A 12,384-nucleotide genomic window follows, 5' to 3' on the forward strand; every position below is an offset into this window, starting at 1 on the left:
AAAAAGTATTTTATTTGAAATGTTTTACTCCCACAGCAGAGATAACTTGCGTTTTGAATAACGGTCTCATCCTGCCTTCATCACAGAGTGGCGCCCTGGCTCAACGGGCCAGATTTTGTCGGATCTGGACTTGACCTCCCAGAAAGAAGGCAGGTGGAAACGCATCAATACTCTGGCACACTACAACGTGAGTACTGCAAAAATTTACTATGCAGTAATAAGAATTGAAATTACAAAACCAAATGACTGGGGTTCAGTATCTGATGTAAATCAATGACCATTTAATGTGCATTCAGTTCGAATGTATAATGTAATTTATATGTAGAGTTTCTAAATGTATTTCTTTTCTTTTTTTTCCACAATAACATGATGTTTATTTACCTTACTTTTTTACCACCAATTTATACCTAATCTCTCAGTATAAATAAGTATACCTATAAATACTTATTTATATATAAGCATTTAAACTTACCTTTAGGTAAAAATAAATTGCTGATACTTGTATCTTTGCATACTAGAAGTCTCTTCTCTTGGTTATGTCTTTCTATGCAATCCTACATTAAGCCATTTTAGTTTTTTCTTCCAAGTATTTTCTGCAATAAAAAAAAATTAGCAAGATGTATGGCAAGGACACAGCTTTCTGCTTACAAAGCCACATTGTAATGTGTTGTTTTGTCAAACCATATAAAATTGCAGTCATGCAACAGCTCACATGTGACCCTACCTGAGGAAACAAGATTAAGATTTCTTTTTTATAAAATATGTATGAAATACCATAGCAAGAGAAAGTAAATGTGCGATATGTTCTCAAGGATAACATTGGAAGCTTCCTTTTATCTTTTTATATGACTCTTTAGTTCAAGTCCAACAACCATCACAGAGTTTTCACTCTCCTTTCTATGCCAGTAACTACTAAGCTGTGTAAAAGCTAAGAGGAAAAAAGCTTTTATCCTTAAAGTGCTGCTTAAAGATTTCATCATTAACTTTCATGGAGTTGTATAGGTGTTCAAGATAGATCATTTACGATAATGTTGGCCCAAAGAATACGCTATACAATAGCACTGTAATAAAATTCTTCACTTTTTGTTTTTATCACCTACAAAATTTAATTTCTTACCTGCGAGTCCCATAGCTTTCTCTTTGTTTGGTCTTGTTGGCTCTCAGTGGTGACAGAATGCCACTAAATCTTCTTGGCACTGTATTGATCCACAGAAAATAAAGGTCACTCGTGAATATCCCCTACCTGTTCTGCTTTTCAGCCACTTAAATCCGCCTCTTTTAAAGGTGCTCGAGTTTCTTTCATCCTACCTGCTGTCTCGCTGTTGTTCTTAGACAACAGACCTGCTCCTATAGATTCATTGGCTGTGTCAGGGTAGCGCTAATCACAGTATTTGTGGGGTCAATAATAGGTTGACGCCAAAGAAAATGGTCTGTAAATATCCCAATAAAGACTCACTGCTAAAAGGCACTGACCACAGTCACAGTAGCTATTAAATTCAAAGGTGTGTTAAGTTTGCATCGTTGTGTGTGTTGTCATCTAACAAAATGATTGACTGTACATTCCAGGTGCGGGATAACGCCACATTAGTTTTGTCCAAAGTGCAGCACACGCAACAGAACTATGACCAGAATCAGGAAAACCACGAGGAGCGTACGTATCTCTAAGTACACGCATGCCGTGCACATAAACACACACGTGTTGAACCCAGAAGGACACAGATGAAATGTGTACTTGAGAGTTCCTGCCTTTGTTTTGTTTCTCCAGGGTTTTTGTCCATATTCCCACGACCAATTAACATGCTAATACATGTTGTTTTATGTATAACACGCTTTGAGATTATGCAGAAATAGTATGTCCTTTTATCTTCAGCTTTTTTATGTACATTTGAGAGTATTTGATGGTTTAGCATTTCTTCTTGGATAGTCTCATTCAAATTCAGTAGACACACCCTCTCATGTTTTAATTTTAATCGTCTGAATGTTTTCTGTAAGCATGTGCATGAATAAATAAGAAGCAGAATTGTCAAAAGAAAGTTTACACCAGTGTTTTCCTCCAATAGGAAATGCTTTATTGGAAGATGATAAAGTGTTTCACTTGGTGAGGCCAACAGACGAACTGGATGAGACCAAATCTAAACGAGGAAGCATAAAGGACAAGTCGATGACCAAAGCCATTACAGAGATCTATCTAACAAGACTCCTTTCCGTAAAGGTACAAGAAAAAAACATTTATGCAATTATTACAGTAAATAGGGCACTGTTACACTGACTAAACAGTAAAATTCTGCTTTACAAACCAAGGTTTTTCCAAGTTAAAGCTATTTTGGAAAGAGCCGAAAATGCACAGTAAAAACTTGAATAGCTATACTCTCCTTGCAAATAGTTGTGCCTCTGGTATTTCTGGCTGCGCTCTGTGTCTCTGCCCTGTCTCACATTATTTGTGGCCCTTTTCAGGGAACACTGCAGCAGTTTGTGGATGACTTCTTCCGCAGCGTGCTGTGCTCTGGGGCAGTGGTCCCACCAGCTGTCAAATATTTCTTTGACTTCCTGGATGAGCAAGCGCTGAAACACAACAATGTGGATGAGGAGACTATCCATATCTGGAAGACGAATAGGTAAAACAACAGGTCGACTGCGTACACTAATGATCACTCTCAGAGTTCCTTTTTGTATGCTGTATGTTAGTATGTGGATGTACTCCAAGTATCAAAAGTACAAAAGTATTTGTTTCCGGCCTCATTCCATGAAATCAATCAGTCCACATGACTCCCTCAGAATAAGCATCAGACAATAACTATTTCTGTGTTACTGTCCCCTAAAGTACATATAAAGTACTATTTTTCCCCAGATTTTATGGGCCCGCATAACTTTATAAGTACAGGAGATAGCCACTTAAACTTTATTCTCACCTGAAAAGCAAATTTAAGCTCTTTTAAACACAGGAACCCACTCCAAGTGTTGCAATGTAAAATAAAAATCTTGTTTTTATTTGCCAGGATTTTTTTCTATGACCTACTTTATGCATCAGTATCAGAGAATATATCACAGTTTTTCCACTGCAGCAATTTATTGTCTAAGATTTAGAGTAACAGAAGAATCTGTGCCTGGGATTTATTTTTTTATTTACTAGAGGACAATTTAAAAAGTGGATTTGGGGTCATTCTCAAGGGTTTTATCTGTATAATATTTTGGACGTAACACACTGATCAAATAGGTTTAGGTCCTAAAGAAGTTTTCCAATCCTTGCAATCAGAGCATGGAAAAGGGTGGCGATCACAGAGTGCTCCTCTGTGGCTCTATGCTCCATGTAGTCAATATAGATATCAGCCTTTGCCATTAAGGGATGTTAGATGGTCATTAGCAGCTAGTTCATTGTTGTTGATGTTTCCTTCCCTGAGAGGCATTTTTCCCCACTTGCTATTAACGGTATTTCAACCAAATGTGTATAATTACTACATCTTGTTCCCTCCTCCTTAATAGAACAGGAAATTATGCAGATAGTTTCATACATTTTGACAGTACCTTTTACCTAAATGTTTAAAGTAACATGTTGTATTAGTGGACTATGGGAAATCTTTTCATCTTCAGTTTAATTATAAAAAAAATTGAATCAATATTTTCTCCCAAATTTGGACTGTTCATGTATTATTGCCATTTTTGCCGGGAGAGGGGGAAAGTATTTGCTTTCCCCCTCTTTCCTCTTCAGACCGGAACCATCTGAGCACTAAACTGATTGGCTGATTCAGTTAATCTTAATGCTTTCCATTAGATACAGGTTGTTGTTTTTTCATTTAAATCAGAAAACCAATGAGTAGCTATAACTCCCGAAAATGTAAAATAGTAAGAGCAGCTTTCTAGGATAATTTCGTCTTAACTATAGTGGTGCAGAAGTATGGCATAGTATGAAAAAATGCATCTTGAATGAAATACAAGGACCTCTCATTTAGATACGACTGTGGTATACAATTTCACAACCAGTCCACACAAACACAGCTATCCGATTTCATTCCCACCAACAGAAATCCCACTGCCTGAGACACTGTAACTCTCCAAGAAATAAAACTTACTTATCCCAGAATGGACAGAATACAAATGCCCAATTTCAACTTACTTAGTTTGCATTTGCAATCCCCCTGCTCCCATGTGACATTTAAGTGCATAAATTAGTGTCACGTCGGCTAAGGCTCAAGCATACAAGACGACGTGTTGCATGTAGATGCCGGTGATTGACGCAAGGCTGGCAAGAGAGCAGCCACACAAGGACAGAAGATGAGCGATTTAATTACTTACTACACTCCACACCACACTCTGCATCCGCCCGTTCTGTTTATCAAATCAACTGAGGGCCATGTACTAAATATGAATGTGTGTATGAGGCATAACAACAAACAAACATGGTAATTATGTCCCAAGCTAATTTAATTCTGTGATTATGACAACATTGCTATTTTTATGCTTCCATTGTATTCTCACGGCAGCCTTCCCTGGAGATATTACCAAACCAGTATGAATTTTATGCGGTGCGTTTCTTCTCTCAGATGGCAGAAGACGTTCTCACCGATTGGGGAGGAGTTTTTTTCCTAAACTATTGTATTTGGTTGTTCTTTTGAATGTAAAAGCTGATATGAGTTTGGAAGAAAGTCTGTGGAGTTTGTTTTTCCATTCAGGGGGGAAATTAGCAAGACCGTTCGAGCATTGCATTATGTAGTCTGGGCTTTAAGTTGTTAGGCTGCAGAGGAACCTCAGAGGTCAGCTGCTTTATCATTTCTAATCATTGTTTGTTAGAGTAGACAAGCGTCATTGGATGTTGCTTTGTGCAGATCCCTTTAGTTGTTAAAAAAAAGTCTTCAGAGATAATTTTTTTTCTTTTTCATTTAATTTTCCGTGAACAGCAATAGTTCTCACAGAGGTCAGCATCGTGTGAAACAGTAATATAAACTGACAGTCAAGGGTATTGTTCTGAATAAACTGACACCGACACGAAAGGCTTTTCTCCATCGCTGTTATTATCTTGTACTGCACTCAATTGCACCTCAGGCAAGTGCTCTCACACATGAAATGAAATGCCTCCCTGACTTAAATTAATTCATGGATGTAATGCGGTTGATGAGACACCCCCCCCCGTTCTGAAACAATAATACCGATAACAACCAGTGATGATAGACTGATTTCTTGCCCCTCTTTTTAATACCCGTGCAGCCTGCCTCTGCGGTTCTGGGTGAACATCCTCAAGAATCCCCACTTCATCTTTGACGTCCACGTGTCTGAAGTGGTGGACGCCTCACTCTCTGTCATCGCCCAGACTTTTATGGATGCTTGCACCAAGAGTGAGCACAAACTCAGCCGGGTGAGTGGAAACGAATGGACAAGAGGAGGGAGGGGTGGGAGAATATGAGGTGGAGGAGTGAGGAGGAAAAAAGGAAGATGGGTGAAAAGATGGACAGAAGATGAGAACAAATTTGATTATGTGAAAAGGTTATAGGCACGTTAATTTAAAGTGCCATTTTCACTGAGTTGTATCCCTCCCCCTTTAGGACTCGCCAAGTAACAAACTACTCTATGCAAAGGAGATCTCCACCTATAAGAAGATGGTAGATGAGTAAGTACTGGCAGCACTTTCCATCTGTTATTATTGGAGACTGTAATACCTTTTTTTTAAATATCAGTTAACATAATGGATCAATTACCACCTCTTGTCTACTCTTTATGTGTGTGTCTGTGTGTTTAGTTACTACAAGGGCATCAGGCAGATGGTATCTGTCAGCGACCAGGACATGAACACTCACTTGGCAGAGGTGTCACGGGTAAGGAATACATCTGTCATTTTTGAATAGAACACAATAGAGTAGAATATCTTCATTGTCACTGTAACATGTGCAGTTAATAAGTGCAGTGTCTATAGTGCAGAGATCACTCACAACAGTCATAAAACTAAATCTGTAAATTGCATTAAACTATATAAGAGATGGGAAAAAAAAACAACTTTTCTCCATTCACCTAAACTGCAAAACCCTCCATTGCACACAGCACAATCATGTGGACAATGCAGCATTTAATGCTTTTACAGCTCTGGGATAAAAACTTGTCTTGCTGTTAATGTTGCAATCCTTAAGGTTTCAGTCTAAAACATGCTTTTTAACATCCCTCGAGTGTGGGTATTGAACACATTTAAGATTGTTGGGTTTTTTGGTTTTGTTTTTTTAACCAAATGCCCCCGGGGACGTTAAGAAAAAGGTATTTCCTTTCTAAAGATGAACTGCCAACTCTTGAGCCACGATCGTGCCAAGATCGTGGCTCAAGAGTTAGCAGTTTGTCTTGTAATCGGAAGGTTCGAGCCCTGGCTCAGACAGTCTTGGTCGTTGTGTCCTTGGGCAAGACACTTCACCTACCGCCTACTGGTGATGGGCCGATGGCGCAATATGGCAGCCTCGCCTCTGTTAGTCTGCCCCAGGGCAGCTGTGGCTACAACTGTAGCTTGCCTCCACCAGTGTGTGAATGTGAGAGTGAATGAATAGTGGAATTGTACAGCGCTTTGAGGTTCTCAAAAAGCGCTTTATAAATGCAATCCATTATTATTATTATTATTATTATTATTATTATTAAAGCCTCTTTTGTACTGGCATGTCAACTGTGAGAGATTCATAGTCCACTTTCAAGTCCATAATGTTAAAATATTTTTTTTGTTCCATTTATTTTGGGTGTTTTTGTCTTTAATTGTCAGCAGATAGGATAGGGTGACACAGGAAACCAATGGAGAAAGTCATAATTGAATCATATTGCATTGATGTGGCATCCACATAACATTTTACACAGGAAGGACTGTATGAAAATTGTATTTTTTACTTACTGCGCCAAGGGTGCACTTTGCAACTACATGCTGCTGAAAACAACAAAAGAGGAACTGGTGTATTTGTTTGCACTGTTGCCGAATTAACTCAAATGGTTTTAACCAAAAAGCATGTCAATAATTGACTTTCTTTATATTATAATATGAAAAACAGGATTTGAGTTTATGAAAATCTTAAGGATTATAACTTTAATGCCCGGTGGCATTACATATCAGCATTGTTCAGAGGCTTATTTATGTGTGTGCAGTAATTCTCATTTGCTCCGCCACAGTTTTTAAAGCCTGGGTGTAGTTTATTCAGCTGGGTCCAGGTTCGTGGTTTGGTTGGATTTCCACTTTAACCTTTAAATTTCTGTTTATGTTTTTCAGTCTCACACAGACAAACTGAACACACACGTGGCTCTCCATCAGCTTTACCAGTACGCCAGCAAATACTATGATGGGGTAAGAGGCCCTTCTTTTTCCTATCACACCCGAAGGAGGCTATTCCACTGAATGCACTACTGCCCACTATATTATTGGTTCTCCTTTTTTTTCTCTCTCTCTTCACTCTTGATATGCCAGAAGAGTGATTGTATGAAATTTTAATTGAAAGCATTTCTGTGGGATGTGAATTGGAAAATTGCTCTGGGAATTGATTTTTAAGAGTCCATTGTGCATTGCCACTTGAGGTCACGAAAAGGGGATAAACAAAACCTAATGAACAAGTTGGATAAACAAATGGGGCTGTCAGTCTCCCCTAAGTGGGACTCGCAAAGAATAACAGCTTATATGACGCGATTGCTGATGTCGAATAACACCATCTTCTCCTCCCACTCTCCACCCTTCTTCTTCTTCCTGTGCTTCTTCTCTGTCCATCCCCCTCCTCCTTGTTTCTTTGCTTTTCCGACATTACCCTTATGCCATCCTCTGTCCAACTCTTTGTCTCCTCTCTATCCTCTACACCTATTATACCCGACATCTCACTTTTTTTTTTTTTCTGTCCTTCTTACCTTCCTTTTTTTTTTTTTTTTTTTTCCAGATCATCGCTTCTCTGGAAGAGGACCCAGCTGCCCAGAGTAAACAGCTAGCCCTGCGGCTCCAGCAGATAGCAGCCGCCCTGGAAAACAAAGTGACTGATCTCTAACCCACTAAGTGGAGGGAGGAACCAAGGGAAGGGGGAATATCGCCAGTGACTACAGGGGCTTATTTCTTTCTTTTTTTTTTTTTTAGTGAATAAATTCCAGAAATGAGGAAATGTGAGAAATGGGCGTGTTTATTGTACAACTTGGTCCTGGGGTAATTTTCTGTTCTGTGTGAAGTAACAGACTAATGAAATGCAGAAAGAGAGGAGACAGGAAGAAAATGGTGGGTTACACTGTCATAGGTACGCCTTAAAGCTCACTTGCCAAACCTTAAAGGTCTGCGCACTCATTCATGCTTCACTGAATATTGCTCCCACAATGCAGTGCGGCAGAACTCTCTCTGAGATTTAAGCCCCTCTGTGGAGCACTGGCATAGGAGATAATCAGATGTTCAATTTCACTCTGTGTAAAAAAAAAAAAATGGTTTTAAGAGTTGTATTATATATTTTTTTTATCGTGCAGTCTTTATGCGGAAAGCTTTATAAGAAAAAATATCTTTTTAAATGGATCACCTTGTGGTGCGGATAGTGTTTTTATTAGCCTGTGTATGCGTAGATGCCTGTGTGAAGTACTTGTGGAAAAAACAAAAAAGAGTGTGTGCTGCTGAATTTAAGTGTGCGTTTGGGTGGATTGCACGTGTGCGAATGTGTGAAATTGTGCGTGCACACACGGGATGCCTACTGTCAGGCGCGAGGGTGACAGGACGCCTGCTTTGTCGTTTTAATTCCCCCATACTCAGTAACACACTGGAGCCTGTGCTCTCAATGAGCTTTATGACAGAGACCAAAGGGTCCTCAAAAGGACGCTGGTTAATCTAGCAATGTACAGGCTCATATGAATGACAGATCACCAGGCGTTTCAGAAACATTTGAGTTATATTCTTTTTCTTTCGACTCGGATTTGGTTCTGGCTGGATTGCCTGTTGTGCTCGTGGAAATCGATAATAGCACAGTCTGTCTCCCTTTATTGTACAGTGCCATGAAACATTCCACTTCAACTAAAGCACAGAAGGACATTTAATACGTTTTAAAGATATTATAGTTAAAGACTGTGTTTAAGTTTTTTTTCCTTTGCTGTATTGTTTTATTTTTATATACATATATGTATCAGCAAGAAGCAACCATTTTTCCTGCCACAGATTCGTGTCACTCATATTAGCCCTGCAATAATGTCAGTATACCATGAGCCACAATCAACAGTTGCATTTGCTTACTAAAGTAGCAGTTCAGCAATATGTTAGAAGACTATTCAAATTGTTTTATGCATTGCTCATGTTTATGATTTTTGTACCATATTTTTAGTATTACCCTTGTAATGTTCCAAATAGTCATCACGAATTCTGCCTCTACAGCTATGAAATAGCCTGTCGCTGATGTTAATAATTTAGATGAGATTCAGTCGGTACTTAAATGGCATGCTCTGAACAATTATCGTGGATTTAGCCTCTGTATGATGTCGGGGGAGGGAGGGGGGTTGTTTGGTTCAGTCGTGTACATAATTGTTATATTAATTGGGTTATTGATATGTCAGTGTCAGAACCGAGGTGTCGACAGGGTAGGTTGGTTATTTCTTGGGCCATTAGACGCCGTCCCTAAATTGTAGGCCTTGCTGTTGACAGATGATTTAATTGTACTCGCTGTATCTGATCATGGGTGTGTGGATTTGACGGCGCATGACGCTCTCCACAGCCCCAAGAATGTTAATGATTCCTGCCTTCGCTAGAGAGAGGTGTGCACAGACCTCGAGCTTGCCTGCCTGCTGTCTCAGCATGGCACCCTGGCATCCCGACCAACAGCACTTGGCACTGCCCACTCAGCGCAGTGCAGAGTGGCACTCTGTATAATGGAATCAGCAGGGGAGGCTTTTGATCTTAATTGCATGCCAACTGCAGGCTCCATCCTTGTCTCCGGTGTTGTTTACTGCTGAGTCCTTTCTTACTGACAGAGTTGATGCAAGAAGCTTCTTTCAGAGCCTTTCTTTCACCAAAAATGTGCCTTATATAGGATATTACATATATTGTTTCTAAGTTATTCTACTGGTAACCTAGGTGACTATGATGATGATAGTGATATAGACACAGCAATGTATTTGGACTTGTGATCTTATGTGTGCTGTCTCAAATGCTAGATGCCCTGCTGCAGCCATTTGCGTGCCAATAGGCTGAAGATGTTTCAGTAAGATTTCTTTTATGGTTGCAATTTTGACGTGTGCATTTCCTTTGGGTGTCTGTGGTGTGTGCTTAGTAGGACTTTGGTGGGTAAGGCAAAAAAAGAAAAAAGAAAAAAAAAAAGCCAAACTGATTAAATGTAAAACAGTGGCCAATGTGATTTGGGTTTCCCTTGAAAATGTCTGGCATTCCTAAATTAGTCTGAAGCCAAAAGGTTATCCTTATGTAGATGGATATGCGCAAAATTTTTCCAGTTGTGTTCATTTTTTGCCCTGTGTTTCTCAGCTGTTCCACAGTGTGTACGATAAATGACTATCTATACTCGACAAATGACCGTTCTTACTGCTGTGCAGTTATTATTTTTATTTCTCGTTTCCTATATCATATAAATCTTTGTAAAACGCGTTGAAATACTGTATTCTAACTGTATAATCCTATGCATTGAGTCCTGGGACAAAAATAACAAAAGTGAAAAAAAAAAAAACCTGTTTGTGCAGTTGTCGAGACCTTTTTTTTCCCCCCCATTTTGAAACTTGTGAATGTGCTGTGATGATAAAAGAAACTGGGACGCTCCATTTTCAGTACAGGACCATTAACGGAAGCCAACGTTTTCCTTCACATCCGAGGCAGCTCAGAAGATTCTTGATCTTGTACCTGATCTGGTTGTACTGGATGAACTTAATTTTACAAAAGTTGTGTGTGGACGGAGGGTTACAGGTTTCATCATACACTCCTCCGTTAATAAACTCAGAGACATATACGCTCTTCATATCTGCTGTGTTTCTTTCACCTTCAGCATATTGATTTGCTTCAATTTGACACCCACCTCTCACGAATAATGCATGAGAAACAATCACCTTGGATAATAGAATAGCTTTTTCCACTGCTGAAGGAAACTCTCTTTTGTGCAAGTCTTTGGTATTCCTGCATGACCTTATGAAGACAACATGCACAGGCAAGAGTAATGGTGGGGTTTCTGAAAATTAAAACCACCATAGCCCTATTTATGAAGAAGAGGACCAAGTGTCAAAAGCTGACAGTTTTTTTCCCCCTTATCACACATATTCCTTCATATTATGACCCCAAACGACTTTGTTGATAACATCAGTTGATATCATCAGTCTTCATATGCAGTGTATCCTATGATGGCTGATGCTTTTTCCCCCAAATGCCACATCAGGTTCCTGTCACAAGGCTCGGAATACAAACTAGAAGCCAAGGTCTGGCTTCATGAAATGAGTTGATAATATAAATAGCCTCGCCGCATCTCTGTCATCGGCGGTGAAGGTTGGAAAAATTGCGGCAAAAAACATTAAGTACTGACAGCTAAGAATGAAATTGGAAAAAAGAAAGATGAAAGGCAAAATTGCCTCATCGGACTGCTTAACAAACCCAGACGCAGGGGTGGAGATATCAAAGACAAACTAGGAGCCTGCACGGGCCATCTTCGAACCGGGCGGATCACTGATGCAGCAACAGATAGAGCAACTTCAAGGGCTGCTGCCAAAGCAAGAGTGATTACACTTGATTATCGCAAGCACTGCATTTTGTACACTATCCTTGATCACTTGTGGGAAATCAAAGGCGATACAGTACTTTATATTCCTATTAGGACACGCGCCTTACATCATTTTGGGATTCAACATTATTTGCCTTGCACAGCGCTTGTGATAAGATTTCTAAATAACCATTCCCTTCACTGTCTAGAAATCAATGATACTGCACACTAAGAATAATTATTTTTCAGTCAGCCTCTGTGCCGGGTTTCAAGAAATTGGGTTAAAATCTGCACGATTCCTGGCTTCTGTTCTCCCGCATAGGATGCTTCTTCACACAATGCAGCCAGTCTCTCCTTCTGCAGGTTAAGTCTCACCTCCACGTTTGAAACCTCCTAACGAGATTTGGCTTTGATTCTCTCTGCCTTAGGGACGGAGGAGGAGGAGGAGGAGGAGAACTTGGAGCAAATAAAAACAATGATGGTGTGGTGTCATTCTAAACAGTTGTTCTGATGAATAATTTAAAACCGCGCAGGCAGTTTCTGACTCCAGGGTTCTCTAAGCTCATATCCTGTGAGCATATTAAAATATCTCGTTGAGTTAGCTTGGATTTTCACATGTGGGATTTTATTAAGCTTAGTCTGAGTTTAAATTGGTTGTAGTCTACTTAACTATTGAGTCTAACGAGTAGTGAGGGGCGGCAGTATCTCAAGAAAACTGATTTACTGATGTTTAAAAATCACACACATA

General features: G+C 39.6%; 1 protein-coding gene across 3 annotated transcripts in view; it reads left to right on the top strand.

Annotated features, from left to right (window-relative positions):
• The window catches only part of LOC308384705 (plexin-B2-like), a 147,725-nt gene extending 136,818 nt beyond the window's left edge, over positions 1–10,907 (top strand). For all 3 annotated transcript variants that reach the window (XM_080863290.1, XM_080863289.1, XM_080863291.1), the window contains 9 exons: positions 87–187; positions 1,567–1,651; positions 2,061–2,212; positions 2,455–2,615; positions 5,200–5,347; positions 5,535–5,599; positions 5,729–5,804; positions 7,217–7,291; positions 7,869–10,907. In XM_080863290.1, the coding sequence (XP_080719416.1) occupies positions 87–187; positions 1,567–1,651; positions 2,061–2,212; positions 2,455–2,615; positions 5,200–5,347; positions 5,535–5,599; positions 5,729–5,804; positions 7,217–7,291; positions 7,869–7,973 (968 nt within the window). In that variant the 3' untranslated portion in view covers positions 7,974–10,907. The remainder of the gene's footprint in view (positions 1–86; positions 188–1,566; positions 1,652–2,060; positions 2,213–2,454; positions 2,616–5,199; positions 5,348–5,534; positions 5,600–5,728; positions 5,805–7,216; positions 7,292–7,868) is intronic.
• The last annotated feature ends 1,477 nt before the right edge of the window (positions 10,908–12,384 follow it).

The sequence above is a fragment of the Rhamphochromis sp. 'chilingali' genome (assembly GCF_963969265.1).
Source record: "Rhamphochromis sp. 'chilingali' genome assembly, chromosome: 2".
Taxonomy (NCBI): Eukaryota; Metazoa; Chordata; class Actinopteri; order Cichliformes; family Cichlidae; genus Rhamphochromis; species Rhamphochromis sp. 'chilingali'.